Here is a 17,364-nt window from a genome sequence, read left to right on the forward strand (position 1 = left end):
GAGGGGTTATATTTTTCACTTTTCAGTCTCGTGGAACATTTCCAGAGTCTAGGGAATTTTGGAAAATTAACACCAACACGTCATCCACCTCATTAGCCACCTCTTTTAAGACCCTAGGATGAAGTCCATCAGGACCTGGAAACCTGTCAGACAGCAGCTCCATCAGTTTGATCAGTACCACTTCCCTAGTGATCATAGTTTCATCAAGTTCCCCCTCTCCCTTCCACCACCTGATTTACAGCTATTACTGGAATGTTTTTTTATCTTCTATATTGAAGACAGAAGCAAAATATTTGTTCATTTCATTTGCCATTTCCTTATTATCTACCATTAACTCCCCATTGTCGCTCTAGCGGACCAACGCTGACTATACTTACTTTTTCCCTTTTTAAATACCTGCAGAAACTCTTGCGATCCATTCTTGCATTTCTACTTAGCTTCCTCTCAGACTCTAAATTCTTTCTTCTGATTAATCTTTTCGTCATTCTCTACTGTTCTTTATATTCTGACCAGTCATTTGGCCTGCCACTCATCTTTGTGCAGTTATATGCTTTTTCCTTAAGTTTGATGCTTTCCTTCAGTTCTTTAGTTAACCACTGATGGTGGGCCCTCCCCTTAGAATTTTTCTTTATAGTAGTAATATACTTATTCTGAATATTTTGAAATATCCCCTTAAATATCTGCCACTGTTTCTCTATTGATCTATCCCCGACCTAGTTTCCCAGTTCACTTCAGCTAGCTCAGCTTTCATGCCCACGTAATTGCCCTTATTTAAGTTTAAAATACTAGTCTTAGATCCAGTCTTCTCCCTTTCAAACTGAATGTAAAATGTGTGCTTACCCCTCCCTACTCCTCTTTTCTGGCGTACTTTGCCTTGACCCTATCTGTTCCTTCGGCCATACTCTGTCGTATGAAATTCTTTCCTTAACATCCTTTCCAATCTTTTTTCACTCCTACGCTGTGTTTACTCTTTGTTTGCCACCTGTAACACATTAAAATGCTTCTCTGCACACAAGTGCTATAGAAATACAAGTTTTTCGGATTGTTCCTGGATTGTGCATCTTGCTCTACCAAAATCTAGTTGGTATAATGAGTTCTAATTAATTTCCTTGGCATTTATTGAACAGTGGCTTTTATTTTATTGTTCATTGGATGTGGGTGATGCTAGCAAATCAGCGTTTATTTCCCCACAGTTATTGAGAAGGGAATTGCAGAATTTTTGACCCAGCAATGAATAAGGAATGACAAAATATGGCCAAGTCAGAATGGTGTGTGACGTAAAGAGAAACTTTTACTTGGTCTTGTTCCTATATATTGCTGTTCTAGACTTTGAGTCCTCGAGGTTGAGGGGCTGGGAGGTGTTGCTGAAGTAAATTACAAGTGTGTGTTAAATCAATTGAAAAATTTTTAACTGAAAATATCATCATGTTAAGACTTTAAATTGCAGCTATTTATGCTCAACAGGAGAGCAACATGCCACTTGATGATTTGCTGGCACTTTATGGATATGAACCTCCAGTAATAGAAAATGAAAATCCAGGGAGTTCGCCAAGTGAGCTTGCTGATGAATTACCTGACATGACTCTTGATAAGGCAAGTGAAGTAAAGCCCATGTCTTTGCAGCAATGTGTGCAAATAGGCTTGAAAAAACTTGATGTGCATTATGAATTATGTCTAATAAATAATATTCCTTTTTACCTGAACCTAATAGGAGGAAATAGCAAAGGACCTACTTTCAGGTGACGATGAAGAAACGCAATCTTCTGCTGATGACCTGACCCCATCTGTCACTTCTCATGAAACAACAGATTTATTTCCCCGACACTTAAGATGTAAGTTTATGGATTAGAGACAAAAATAGCTTGATCAAATACCTTGGGGCTAGAGTGGGAATTTTAAAAGTTGTCGTAAAATACCATTCATTCCACCAGGTAAGCTTTGGGGTGTAGTAAAAAGTAACAAGGAATTGGCATGTTATATTGCAAAATAAAATTTAACGACTGTGTGGACAAGCTAAGAAACTAATCTTTGTTTCCCTTCCATCAAGTTAAACATGTAATATTTACTTTGTGTAATTGCAAGGTATTTTTGAAAGTAATAAGTAAATTTGGTGCGAATTTCACTCGTACAAAATTACTTCAGACTTATGTGCAACCATATGCAAAAATAACTGACTAAACTCATAACGTGCTGGCCTGCCACAGTGGCTAGACATAAAACCAGTGGATATATTTTTGCCATCTTCCACAAGCATCATGTAATGAACTACTGAGGTCAAACCTTCATTCCTAGCAACTATATTTTTGGTTTTCAGGAGGCAGTGGGTACCACACCAGTTCAATACTCACAATATACCTACGTTTCCAAATCAGCATGTATACTCTCTTGGGGTACATGATTCTGAATCATATGGGTAATTGTACTTGATGTGTGATGCTTGTTACGGAATGTGAATGCCATCTCAGTAATTGTTGGGTGGGTGACGGGGGAGTTATTGGAAGGTCTGTCCTTTGAAAATTTGAGTTTATTAATTAATTCAAACATTTATAATCTTATACTAGCATATACTATGCTATCAGTATATTTTTCAAAGTTATGCTCGTCGGGGGAAGTGATTCTGTGCTGGAATGGAATATTTCTATACTTCAAGCTCCTGGTATTAGCACTTGAGTTAGAGCAAAACTGTCTAAACTGCCACACCCTTAACCTTTCACCTCCGATGTATCCCCAGCACTATACAGAGTGAAACTTCACAAAGCAACTATCATGATGGCCTCTCTGAGATTTTAGTGGCATTTGTAAATGAATTTGTGTTTTTGCAGTGTGCAGTTGTGCCCACAAATAATTGTATAATATCATTTCAATGCAACCGTTGTACCTGTTGATGGAGAATCTCATCTTGTCTGTTTGGATGGAATTGGAAGCTAAGTCTCACCGAAGAAAAGTGTTGCAGCCCAGGAGTTGTCAGTTTTCAGTCCTTTTAGCAATGTGAAGCTGTTTTTTGTAAAAGTTGCAGTGTTGATTGAAGTATGTGGGAGCTTACATTTTTGCTGCAAACATGAAAACGAAGAACAGTATGTACAGCCCCTTGACATCGTGGGCTGTAATTGAGATTCTTTCTTTTGAAGCAAACATTTCACAAACTTCTTTTGAAATTTATCAGTTTCTCTAAACACATAATTCAAAAATAATTCTGTTGGATCAATAAATTGAAGTACTTTTTTGCAAGCTGACATGAGCTTACAAACAGCATCCGTACCAGAATACAACACTAAAATTGGGAATCTAGTCTTTTCTGGGTTGATTTGTGTATTTGGCTAGACTCTGATCGCTCATGGAAAGTAAATTAGTTCAGTCTTCTATTCATCTTTGGTAATTTGCAGGAAGAAGAAATGAAGTACAGATCATATGTTTCATTTAAAATGTGTGTATGTGAAGTTATTAAATCTCAGAATTAAATTGCAACTTCTGCGATCGGGATAAACTAGGCATTGGTATTATATGGGTTATAGCTGTTGCCATGCCCAAGATGGAGGTTACATAAGCTGATCTTTATTTTTAAAACTAAAACCTGATATCCCAGGTGGCAGTTTCTGACAATGAAAATGTTTAAAGATAGGCTATAATAATTTATTCTTCTTCATACTGTGGGATTCTATCCAGATTTTCAGTGATGAGAATAGCTATTTAAAATGTCTTTTTAGTTGAGCTACATTCGCCATTGTTTTCCTTTCCTCAATCATTGAAAGACCCTCCCCTCATCTGATGTGTCGTAAAATTTCCCCCAGCAGCATAAAATCACGCACCACTATTCTCTCACATGGTTGAGCTCTGTGTTCTCTTGTTTTCCAGCTTGGAAAGATCATTGATCTTCAAGCAAGTTATCTCTGCTGGTTTTAAACATTGCACAAAATGTTCGTGGTGGCAGATGGCCACTTTGGGTTCTTGCAGTTATGTTTGAAGCACAACATGACATTGTGCACTATATGATTGGACATCTCCTCCCGCACCAGACGGGAGAGCCTTCAGCAATCCTCCAAGAAAGAGTCCACTGCAGGAGTGAGGTCTGGGAGCCAGGTAAGTTGGCCCCCACCACAAACCTGCTCCACAGGTGCCAAAAAGCATGGTCCTTCTCAGGTCACCACTCCTGCTGTGGCTCAGCTTACTTTGGTGCTGGCTTGTATGAGGAGTCAATCCAGCCTCGTGTCAAGTAAGCTTGGTGTCAGGATGCCACCTTTCACTTTTACACCACCCATCCAACCCTTTTTGTTGAGAGGAGGTCTCAGACAACTATACAGTCATGTGCAGCAGTTGGTCAGCCATCAGTCCTTAACTGCACCACTTCTGCTAGTTGAATTCTGTTTCGGGATAGAAGCTGGTATTGACATATGCTCCATTGCTGGCAGGCATTTTTCTTTGATAAACTACTTGGGCTGAGTGAAAATTAGATCATGTTGCTGTCCAAAAAATTCTTAACAGATGCTACTGCATTTCCTAATGCCAAAGTAAATTACAGGGAGCTAGCTCATGCTGACATGCGCTCCTGTTCATGCACTCCTTTATTTGAAGGTGAGACTTCATCCATGAAGGGGCAATCTTTAAATCCTCCTTATAGCCTTTCTCTGTCAGTGTAACCAGGTTAGCCTACTTGGGTTCAAAGGAGACAAGAAATTCTCATTTGGTACCTTCACATTTTGTTGTTCTCAAATTCCAGAATCTTAATTACTAACTGGACTGCATTGCCACTTTTACTCCATTGTGCCTGCAGTTGCTAAGCATCTGATGGTGCCAAAGAAATCCCGTTTGCTTGTGATGAGAAAAGGAGAGGTTTTTGGATCCAACTTTGCATGTTAAGCTTTGTCCAATCCTTCATGGGTTGTCTTGGCCATTGGCTAATGTTTTTCTTGTGTGTGGCAGTTTATATGCAGGAAGCTTCTGAGATTTCACGTTTAGAAAAAGAGCTTCTGAAACACATTTTTTTTCTTTCGGCCTCTGCCCCTATCTCAAGTTGTACCCATTTTGTGCCGCACTTTCATTTCGATTATTAACTTCCACAGTTGCCTCTCAAGTCACATCAAGGACCCCAATGCAGCAAATTCTCTTGCAAAATTGTGGGGTTTCTCACAGCCTAGAGAAACCTCTGAATTAAGTTTTCTTTTATAGCACAGTATATTTGAAGCTTGTGTGCTACCGTAATGCAGTCATTAACCTGTCTAAAATAAATGTTTAATAACTGCATTAAAATAGTGACCAAAGAAATTTTACACAAGCATGTTGATCACTGGGTTACAAAAGAGGTTAAACCCCTTGGGTTAATATGGACCTTATTTCAGGTATGTCCAGGGTCTACATTGATTCCAGATGTGCAGTGTGCTGATAACTGGGCAGAGAGCAGAGTGTATTTTTGTGCTCTTCAAGAGGAATGCAACACCCTTCTGTTTTGGAACTTAATGCAATTGAGGCCAGGTGCAGAGCAGAGCTCCCATTACTCCAATCAACAACACACTTTTAACTGCAAGCGCTCCCTCTGCTAGCACTCCACCTCTGTTTTCCTTTTCAGATTACCACAGCAGGCATTCTTAGGAATTATGTTTTTATAAGGGGCTGGAATAACAGCAAAGCTTTGTGTATTCTGGGCATGATGATTGATTTACTTTTGTATTACCCAGATGCAGTTCTTGAGTCCTCATTTAAAATCTTCTCTGCCAGTCATCTCAACACCAATCACTTGTTTTGCTGCTAGAGAATCTAAGCATCGCCCTATGACATTCAGTGGCATTACCATCATTGAATCCCCCACTATCAACATCCTGGGGGTTACCATTGACCAGAAACTGAACTGGACTAGCCATATAGATATTGTGGCTACAAGAGCAAGTCGGAGACAAGGAATTTTGTGGCAAGTAACTCACCACCTGACTCCTCAAAGCCTTGTCCGCCATCTTCAAGGCACAAGTCAGGAGTGTGATGGAATACTCTCCACTTGCCTGGATGAGTGCAGCTCTAACTACACTCAAGAGGCTTGACACTGTCCAGGACAAAGCAGCCCACTTGATTGGCACCACTTCCACAAGCATTCATTCCCTCCATCACTGACGCATAGTTGCAGCAGTGTGTACCATCTACAAATTACACTGCAGGAACTTACCAAGGCTCCTTTGACAGCACCTTCCAAAACCATGACCGCTATCATCTTGAAGGGCATGGGCAGCAAATACATGGGAACACCACCACCGTTCCTTCACTGTCGCTGGGTCAAAATCCTGGAACTCCCTCCCTAACCACGCTGTGGCTGTACCTACACCACATGGACTGCAGCATTTCAAGAAGACAGCTTACCACCACCTTCTCGGGGAAAATTAGGGATGGGCAATACATGCTGGCCTAACCAGCAACGCCCACATCCCATGAATGATTTTTTAAATAAAACTAATGCCAGATTTCTGCTTGAACCTTGAGTTGAAGATTCAGAAACTGTATACTCTTCCGATTCAAATTTCAGTTTCCCATGAAAAACTTTGACCTAATAGCAGTTGAATACTTGTTGGGTTAGGTTAGTTTACCATATGTAATAAGGTGTGTGAGCCCAAGGCCTTTTAAAAATTGCATTTTCTTGCACCTGTCAGCAAGAATCTACTTCAAAAATTATGTTCCAGAAACAAATTAAACAACTGCAGTGCGTGCCAGCTACTGTGTTTGAAAATTTAAACTTCTGATCATTACTGACTTTAGATCTGCAATGATTTTACTTGATCACTGCAGGGTTGTTGTCTGAGCTTAAGGGTCATATCCATCATCTGGACCAACTAGGCTTGTCTCGATAATGAAATGCTGTGGTTACTAGCTATCCCTCCAATGGAAACTGTTCACCTGGTGTACAACGATTCATGATCTTGATGTCCTTTCAGTTCTGGAGAATCTTAAACGTTTGCTCAACTTAAACCTGTTGCAGATTTTATAAACGCACCTTTTAAAGAAAGTTTGATTGGGATTTGGTATGAACAATATAACTCCATAAATTGCATACCTTTTAAGTTAAGATGACTTTGAAATGTCAACGGTAATAGCCAATACTTATTTGATTAATCCGTTTTTTTAAAGAACAACCCAGGTTCCACTGCATAATGTCAGAAGAGCTTTTTAAAGTTTTAAATTAAGGTTGTTCATGAAACTAGACAGTTTATATCAGATGAAAGTAGTGATATCTCTTATTTTCAAACTAAGACTGGCAGAGTGCAGCTATCTTTTCTTTCCTGCTTATCTGCAGTGCTGTTGCTTGAAGCAGTCTGCATACTTATTAGCATGCATTGTTTTGATATGGTAGTATTTTGGCTGTAGGCTTTTGTCCAGGAAAGCAAGGGTTCCTGCTTGAAAGTCTGACGAAGCACACTCAAGTGATGCAAGGAGGATCATGAACTAGCAAGAAAACTGAGATGCTATTTGATTCCTAATTTAAAAAATATTTATCATTGAAATATTGCCCCTTCTGTGTAAATGGTGGTTTCATTCAAACATATGCAGGAACAAAAAAAAATGTGGTTCAGACTGCATAGCTTAGTTTTGGTGCCATATCTGTATTCCTTTACTCCTTGTTGAATCTAGAAACTGTTTAATGATTCAATAGAATCCATGTAGATGAGAATCTATCCATAGGTTAACAGTTATAATTAGGTATAATTGCTGTTTGAGATGTATTTAAGTTTCTGTTTTTGTCTGCTTTCTGAGGAAAAGTTGTTTTACTTATGATCAGCTGGTAAGTTTATCTCTTGGCTTGAGTCCCTAATGCCAGGGAAAGGGAGGCTTTTTTTTTTGCTAGTAATTTGGAGGCTTCAATGGGGTAAATCTAGAACTAATCATTAACTGGCAAAGCCAGTGATGTAGATGTCTTATCAGCTGCTCCTCTGAAAACAAACCCCAGTGTGCAAAGAAAAGAAAAGGGCCTGCTGAGTTTTCTAACTTTTCTTTACACATTTTTTTATCACTCTGAGAGAAGCTAGAAGACAGCCTTTGTCATTTGGTTGAACTCCAGTGTACTTTGTCACGGAGTAGTAGGATATCAGTAAAAAAACAGATAGTAATAGGAAACTGGCTTCCCAATGACAATTTAATTTTTGCCATGCAGGTGAGCAGGTAACATACAGGGTTTAGGTGCTTTCTTACAGGGAGGGACAGTTGTTTCTCCTTGCCATGATTATTGACATAGCCCTACTTGGCTCGAAAATGGTCACGTCTGAGAACTGCAGTTTTCTCCTTGTGGCAGTTTTGTCCTTTTTAGGTGACAGGAGTAAGGGGAAATAGATATCCAAATGTATTATTACTGTGGTAGTGATTCAGGGGGTAGTTGCTATATGTACTCAATTTTGAGATAAAACTGGACAAAGTTTATACTTAACTCCTAGATCAGTCATTAAGAAGAATCTCAAACCTGACTTTCAATGTCTCTACTAAGGTGAAAGTAACCTTGGATTGTCAAGGATAAATATCTTTTCAAGACCTTTGGGAAAAACAAGACATCTTAGTTGTTCTTCACAGGATTGAGGTCAAGGATGTTTCTTTTCAGTTATACTTAAACTGAGGTCCAAAAATTTCTTCCAGATATGTAGCTGCTTTCTGTACTTAAAAATTACACAGGCTATATCTTTCGCCACATTATTTATTTAACATTGATAATACATTGAAAATCTTAAACACTTCTTCAAACACTACCTCATAACTTTTACCATTATAAAATCTTGTTTATGTTTACAATGTTAACTGCCCAATTAAACTAGTCAAGTTGGAATTGCATCCTTCCAACAGTTGAGGTGCTGTACAATTGAAGATGTAATTGCAGTGTGACAAGTTTACACAAATGATATCATAATTTATAATGGAAACATAAAAATAATAAATTTGTGACTTTGAAATTGGGGACTGAATTGCATAGGTGCATACCTTCCAAATATCCCCTGCTTTACCTTGGTGATCCATCTTGGCCTCGTCCTGAGGTCCCCAACACCACAGATGCCAATCTTCAGTTAATTTGATTCACTCCACGAGGTATCAAGATAAGGCTGAAGGCATTGGATACAGCAAAGGCTATGGGCCCTGACAATATCATTGTGGTACTGAAGACTTGTACTTCAGAACAAACCACACTCTTAGCAAAGCACTTACAATGTTGGCATCTACCTGATAATGTGAAAAATTGCCCAAGTATATTCCGTCTACAGAAAACGGGACAAACCCACTCTAGCCAATTATCACCCCAACAGTCTACTGTCATCAGGGAAGTAATGGAAAGTGTCATTGACAGTGCTATAAAGCGGCACTTATTCAGCAATAACCAGCTCATTGATGTGGAGTTTGGGTTCTGCTGGGCCACCTTGGTCCAAATGTGGAAAAAAGAACTGAATTCCAGAAGTGAGATGAGAATGACTGCCTTTGACATCAAGGCAGCATTTGACCAATGTGGCATAAAGGAGCCTTAACAAAATTGAAGTCAAGGAGAATTAGGGGAAAAACAATCCACTGGTTGGTATCATAGCTAACACAAAAAAGATGGTTGTGGTTGTTGAGGCCAATCATCTCACCCTAGAATATTGCTGCAGGAGTTGCTCAGGGTAGTAACCCAGGCCCAACGATCTTCACTCTCTTCATCAGTGACCACCTCTTCAATATAAGGTCAGAAGTGGGGATGTTTGCTGATGACTGCACAGTGTTTGGTACAATTCCAAATTCTCATACTGAAGCAGTCTGTGCCTGCATGCAGCAAGATTTGAAGAACGCTCAGATTTAGGCTGGTAAGTGGCAAGTAACATTGTTGCCACACAAGAGCCAGACAGTTACAATCTCCAACAAGAGTCTAACCATCTATTCTTGATTTTCAATGCCTATATCATCAATGAATCCTCCACCATCAACTTTCTGGAGTTGGGGGGAGGGGGAAGAGAGACGGTGCTAGACCAGAAACTTAACTGGACCACTGATACTGATCAGAGACTGGGAATTCTGTAGCAAGTACCTCACTTCCAGATCCTCAAAGCCTGTCCACCATCTTCAAGGCACAAGTGTTGGATGTGCGATGGAATACTGTCCTCTTGCCCGGATGAATGCAGCTCCAACAACACTCTAGAAGCTCAACACTATCCAGGGCAAAGCAGCCCATGTTTTTTTGGCACCCCATCCACCACCTTAAGAATTCACTCCCTCTACCACCAGTGTACACTAACAGCAGTAGGTCCAATCCACAAGATGCACTGCCACAACTTGGCAAGCCTCCTTTAATGGCACCTTTGAAACCTCGGCTTCTGTCACCGAGAAGAACATGGGCAGCAGGTGCATGGGAATACCACCAACTTCAATTTCCCCTCCAAATCCCATACCACCCTGACTTGGAGCGGTATCACTTTTCCTTCCCTGTCGCTGAGTCAAAGTCTTGCAACTCTGCCTAGCACCACTATGGGGTATCTACACCACGTGGACTCCAATGATTCAAGAAGGCAGCTCACCACCTCTAGGGCAATTTATGTTGACCTTGTCAGCGATGCTTACGTGCCAGGAATGAATTTTTTTAAAAATCAAAAAATCCATTATTTGGATGATTTCCGGACATTGCTTTTAATATTTTTTCTTGATTGAGTGTGAATTAATATCCTTGGTCAACAATAAAACTCTCTTCTGTCTTGAACATAATGAAATTGATGCATTTTTAATGGCCATTTTCTGACAACTGTCTTTAACTTTCTTGTACATAGCAAGCACTACCTTTGATGGTGATAAAGAATCTGAAGATGAAGAAGGACAGGATGATTGTGTCCCGCCTGAAGACTTGAAAAAGGTACTCTAAACTCAGCATGTAAATTGTTTAATCTGACCTGTAATTTATACAACAGTTAAAATCAGCATTTCCACTTTAAATTTGCTATACTGCTGAATGAGTGTTTCTTGATAATCTTGTCGGGTATAGTAAAAAGGTTTGTGGGAGCTGTATTCGGTCCTTTAGTTATTAGGGATGAGGTGAAATGTACACACAAACAGATGAAATAGGAGCAGAAGCAGGCTATTCAGCCCCTTGAGCCTGCTGCGCCATTCAGTAAGATCATGGCTGATCTGTTCGTGTATCATGTTCCACATTCTCATCTACCTCCAATAATCTTTGATTCCCTTGCCTAAGAAGAATCTGTTTGCCTCTGCCTTAAAAATATTAATTGAACCCCCCCCACCCCCCTCCCCTCCCCCCCCATCTCCACATCTTCTGAGGCAGAGTTCCAAAGTTGCACAGCCCTGTCAGAGAAAAAAATCCTCCTCATCTCTGTCCTAAAAGGGCGACCCCTAATTTTAAAACAGTGCCCCTTAGTTCTGGACTGACCTAAGAGAGGAAACATCCTTTCCATGTCCACCTTGTCAAGATTGTTCAGGGTCTTATATTTTTCAATCAAGTCACCCCACACCCCACAAGCACAGTCTGTCCAACCTTTCCTCATAAGACAAGCTGTTCATTCCAGGTAACAATCTAGTAAATCTCTGAACCGCCTTCAACGCATTTATACCCTTCCTTTAAAAAGGAGACCAAAACTGTGCACACTATTCAAGATGTGGTCTCACCAATGTTTTGTATAACTGAAGTATAGCACCTTTACTTTTATGTTCAGTTCCTCTCATAATAAAGGATAGCATTCCATTAACCTTGTTAATTACTTGCAGTGCCTGCATACAAATTTTTTTTGACTCATGGGGTAGAACACCTAGATCCCTCTGCATCTAGGACTTCTGCAGCCATTCTCCATTGAAGCAATACTCTGCTTTTTTTATTCTTCCTGCCACTGTGAACAACTTCACATTTTCCCCCATTATACCTCATCTGCTAGATTTTTGCTCACTCAACCTATCTATATCCATCTGTGACCTCCATATGTCCTCTTCACAACACGCTAACAGTGTACTAGGTGACCACATGCAGGAAGTTCTGCCAGCTACAGAAACTTGAGCTCCGGGTTTCAAAGCGCGAGCGGCGGCTGGAGTTACTATGGCCCATCAACGAGGCTTAGAGCTACGAGGATAGCACGTCCAGAGATGTGACACCACAGCTTAGGAGGCTGGAGGCAGAAAGAGAATGGGTGACCACCAGGCAGTCCAAGTAGTGTAAGAGTCCCCTTGGGTCCCGCTCACAAATTGGTTTTCCGTTTTGGAAGTTGATGAGGGTGCTGGTTCCTCAGAGGAGTGCCGTCACAGCCAAGTTTTTGGCAACTTGAGTGGCTCGGCTGTACAGAATGGGAGGAAAGAGGAAAAAAGCAATAGTGATAGGGGATTCCTTAGTTATGGGAACAGATAAGCATTTCTACGGCTGCAGATGTGACTCCAGGATGGTACGTAACCTCCCTGGATGTCACCAAGCAGCTGCAGGACTTTCTTCTGGGGGAGGGTGAACATTCAGAGATCATGGCCCACATTGGTACCAATGACTTGGGTAGGAAGGGGGATTTGGTGCTGTGATCAGAGTTTAGGGCGATAGGTTGAAAATTAGCAAGCAGGACCTCAAATGTAGTAATGTCTGGATTACTCCCAGTGCCACGTGCATGTGAGTACAAAAATAGAAGGATAAGGCAGATGAATGTATGGCTGGAGAGATGGCACAGAAGGGAGGGCTTTAGATTCCTGGGACACTGGGACTGGCTCCAGGGAAGATGGCACCTGTACAAGCGGATGGGTTGCAGCTGAACAGAGCTGGGACTGAGTTCCTTGTAAGGCATTTTGCCAGTGCTTTTGGAAGGGTTTTAAACTAATTCAGGGGTGTGGAAACCAAGAGAAGAATATTAGAGAGGAATGCCAAGGTTCATAAAATACTGGGAAAGACCAATAGCATTAATATAGAGAATAGTAAGTTAATAAGTAGAATAGCATGAAGGAGAAAGTCATGAAGTCTAAATCAGGGTTACTGTGAATGCATGGAGTGTAGTAAATAAGATTGGGGAGCTACAGACACAGATTGTCATGTCGTGGTGATAACAGCACCTGGCTCAAGGAAGGGCAGGACTCAGTGTTAAAAATTCCTGGGTACAAAGTGTTCAGAAAAAATAGAAAAGGAAGGAAAGGAGAGGTGGCAGTATTGGTAAAAAAGAGCATTGCAGTGCTGGAGAAAGAGATTGTTCCAGAGAGTTCAAGGACAGAATCAATTTGGCTAAAACTAAGGAACAAAAAGGGTCCAATTACATTGCTCAGTGTATTCTGTAGACTGCCAACTAGTGGGAAGGATGTAGAGGAACAAATCTGTAGGGAAATTACAAAGAGATGCAAACATAGAGTAGTTACAATGGGGGACTTTAATTACCCGAATGTAGACTGGGACAATGGTAGTGTAAAGGGTGGAGAGAAGCGAGCATTCCTAGATTGTGTTCAGGAGAATTTTCTACACCAGTAGGTGTCCAGTCCAACAAGAAAGGATGCACTGCCAGGCCTAGTTCTTGGAAATGAGGTGGGCCAAGTTGATCAAGTGTCAGTGGGGCAAACATTTAGGAGACAGTGATCATTGTATTGTAAGGTTTAGGATGATGGTAGAAAAGGGCAACGGGCAATCCAGAGTAAGGATAATTAACTGGGGGAGAGCCTACTTCAATGGGGCAAGAACGGAGCTGGGCTGGATAGACTGGAATAAAAGTTTGGCGGGAAAAACTGTAGCTGAACAATGGGCTACCTTAAAAGGAAATGGTTCGGTCGTAGTCAAGGTATAGACCCTCAAAAGGGAAAGATAGGGCAAACAAATCCAGAGCCTCCTGGATGAAAAAGGCGTTAGAAATTAAGATAAAGAAGAAAAAGTTTGCTTATGACAGATGGCAAGTAGAAAATACAATTGAGAACTAAGCACAATGCAGAAGGTTCAGCAGGGAGATGAAAAAGCACATAAGAGCAGCAAAGAAGGGTTATGAGAAAAGACTGGCAGCCAAGATAAAAGGGATTTCCAAAGTCTTCTATTGGCATGTAAATAATAAAAGGAGGAGTAGGGCCAATTAGGAACCAAAAAGGGAATTGCACATGGATGCAGAGGGCATGCCTGAGGTGTTAAATGAATACTTTGAATCTGTCTTTTTACCAAGGAAGCAGATACTACCCAGGCCATGGTGACAGAGGAGGAAATTCTGTCATTAGAAAGATTCAAAATTGATCAAGTAGTGTTGGATAAACTATCGGTATTTTAAAGGTGACAAGGCACCGGGACTGGTTGAGATGTATCCAAGGATATTGAAGGACGTGAGAGTGGAAATTGCAGGGCCACTGGCCATAATCTTTCAGTCTATGGAAGACTCGGGAGGTACCGGAGGAATGGAAAATTGGAAACATTATGCCCTTGTTCAAAATATGTTGCAAGGATAAGCCCAGCAATTATAGGCTAGCCAGTTTAACTTCAGTGGTGGGGAAGCTTCTAGGAATAATTTTTTGGGACAAAATTAGTAGTCACATGGAAAAAAAGTGGGTTGATTAGGAAGAGCCTGCATGGATTTCTGAAGGGGAAATAGTGTTTAACTAACTTTCTGGAGTTCTTTAAAGATGTAACAGAGAGCGTTGATGAGGGTAATGTTATTGGCATGGCGTACATGGACTTTCAAAAGGCATTTGATACAGTGCCACACAACAGACTTGTGAGAAGAGTCATAGCACATGGAATAAAAGGAACAGTAGCAATGTGGATAAAAAAATTGGCTGAGTAATAGGAAACAGTAATGGTCAATGGATATTTTTCGGGCTGGAGGAAGGTTTTTAGTGGCGTTCTCCAGGGGTCAGTATTGGGACCCTTGCTTTTCCTGATATAAGTGATCTAGATCTTGGCGTGCAGGGGTCAGTTTCAAAGTTTGTGAATCATATGAAACTTGGAAGCATTGTAAACTATGAGGAGGACAGTATGGAACTTCAAAAGGGCATAGACAAGATAGATGTCAGATGATGGCAGATGAAGTTCAATGCAGTGAATTGAGAGTTGATGTGTTTTGGTAGGAAGAACATGGCGAGGGGTACAATTCCTAAGAGGGTGCAGGAACAGAGGGACCTAGGTGTATATGTGATATATCATTGAAGTTGGCAGGACAGGTGGAGAGAGCAGTTAATAAAACATGTAGTATCCTGGGCTTTATTAATAGAATCATGGGGTACAAGAGCAAAGAGGCTATGCTGAGTTTATATAAGATGCTAGTTTGACCTCAGCTGGAGCATTGTGTACAGTGCTGCGTGCCACATTATAGGAAGGATGTGAACATATTGGAGAGAGAGTGCAGAAGAGGTTTACAACAATGGTTCCAGGGATGAGAGTTTATTATGAAGATTGATTGGAGAGGTTGGGACTCTTCTCTTTGAAGAGAAGAAGTCTACAGGGAGATTTGATAGAGGTGTTCCAAATCATGAGGGGGCTGGATAGATAGGGAGAAACTGTTTCCACTCATAAAATGATCGTGAACGAGAGGGCACAGATTTAAAGTGATTTGCATAAGAAGCAAATGCAATGTGAGAAAAAACTTTTTCACACAGCCGAGTGTTTCGAGTCTGGAATGCGCTGTCTGGAAGTGTGGTGGAGGCAGGTTCAATTGAGGCATTTAAGCGGGCATTGGATGATTCTTTGAATAAAATAATGTGCAAGTGGAAAAGGCAGGAGAATGGCACTAAGTCATAATGCTCATTTAGAAAGTTGGTGCAGACATGATGGGCTGAATGGCTTCCTGCACTGTAACAATTCTGTGGTCCTGTAAACATACTTTCCTGTCTATCTCTGTGTCATCTGCAAAATTAGCTGCCAAGCCTTCGCTCCCCTCATCTAAACCATTGATATAAATTGTAAAAAGTTGAGGCCCCAGCACAGATCCCTGTAGATGTCCACATGTCACATCCTGCCAATCAGGAAAAGACCCATTAATGCATACCCTTGTTTTCTGCCAGCCAACCAATCTTCTACCCATGCTAATATGTTATCCCCTAAACCATGAGCTTTTATTTTCCGCAATAACTTTTGATAAGGCGCCTCATCAAATGCATTGTGGAAATCTAAGTACAGTACATCTACAGGCTCCCCTTTTATCCACAGTGCATGTTACTCCTTCAGAGACCTCCAATAAATTAATTAAACATGATATCCCTTTCACAAAACCACACTAACTCTTCCCGATTACCTTGGGTTTTTCTAAGTGCCCTCAGTGCTATAACCTCAATGATCGATTCTAACACCTTCCCCACAACACGTCAAACTAGAATAAAGGGGTTATATTTGCTACTTTCCAGTCTGGTGGAACCTTTTAAGAATCTAGGTAATTTTGGAAAATTAACATCAACGCATCTACTACCTCGTTGGCCTCCTCTTTTAAGACTTGAGGATGAAGTTCATCAGGACCCGGAGACTTGTCAGCCCGCGGCTCCATCAGTTTGCTGAGAACCGCTTCCCTCTTTATTGTAATTTCTCCAAGTTTCTCTCTTCCTTCTACCTCCTGATTTATAGCTATTATTGGAATGTTTTTTTGTGTCTTCAGTATGAAGTCAGAAGCAAACTATTTGTTCATTGTATCTGCCATTTCCTTTCTATCTGCTATTGAATTCCTGTTGTCACTCTCTAGAGGACCAACACTCACTCTTTTCCTTTTTAAATACCTGTAGAAACTCTTGCTATCTGTTTTTACATTTCTAGCTAGCTTCCTCTCATTCTCTAATTTCTTTCTCCTGATGAACCTCAGTCATTCTCTGCCATTCTTTATATTGTGACCAATCACTTGACCTGCCACTCATCTTTGCACAGTTATGTTTTTGCCTCAAGTTTGATACTTTTCTTAACTTCTTTAGTTAACCATATATGTTGGGTCCTCCCTTTAGAATTTTCTTGTCTAGTAGGAATATACTTATTCTGAGTACTCTGAAATATCCCCATAAATGTCGGCAACTGCTTCTCTTTTGCTCCATCCTCTAGCCTAGTATCCCAGTTCACTCCAGCAAGCTCAGCTTTCATGCCCACATAGATGCCCTTATTTAAGTTTAAAATACTAGTCTTAGACCCACTCTTTCTCCCTTTCAAATTGGATGTAAAATTCCGTCATATTGTCGTCGCTGCTACCTAGGGGTGCCTTTACTCTGAGGTCGTTAATTAATCCTGTCATGTTACATAATACCAAGTCTAATATAACCTGCTCTCTGGTTGGTTCCAGAATGTGCTGCTCTAAGAAGCTATCTCATAAGCATCCTGTGAATTCTTCATTCGGGCTACTACTGCCAATCTGATTTTTCCAATTAATATGTAGATTAAAATCATCAATGGTTATCACTGCCCCTTTATCACAAGCACTTAATATTTCTTCTTGTACACTTTGTCCTACATTGTGGTTATTGTTGGGGGGCCTGTAGACTACTCCGACTAGTGAC

The 17,364-nt window shown here is 40.7% G+C and overlaps 1 protein-coding gene across 4 annotated transcripts in view; it reads left to right on the forward strand.

The window, feature by feature from the left end:
- The window catches only part of LOC121283059 (mesoderm induction early response protein 3-like), a 61,499-nt gene that overhangs the window by 16,645 nt on the left and 27,490 nt on the right, over window positions 1-17,364 (forward strand). For all 4 annotated transcript variants that reach the window (XM_041197075.1, XM_041197064.1, XM_041197093.1 and 1 more), the window contains 3 exons: window positions 1,465-1,593; window positions 1,712-1,832; window positions 10,737-10,819. In XM_041197075.1, the coding sequence (XP_041053009.1) occupies window positions 1,465-1,593; window positions 1,712-1,832; window positions 10,737-10,819 (333 nt within the window). The remainder of the gene's footprint in view (window positions 1-1,464; window positions 1,594-1,711; window positions 1,833-10,736; window positions 10,820-17,364) is intronic.

The sequence above is a fragment of the Carcharodon carcharias genome, chromosome 1, assembly GCF_017639515.1.
Source record: "Carcharodon carcharias isolate sCarCar2 chromosome 1, sCarCar2.pri, whole genome shotgun sequence".
Taxonomy (NCBI): Eukaryota; Metazoa; Chordata; class Chondrichthyes; order Lamniformes; family Lamnidae; genus Carcharodon; species Carcharodon carcharias.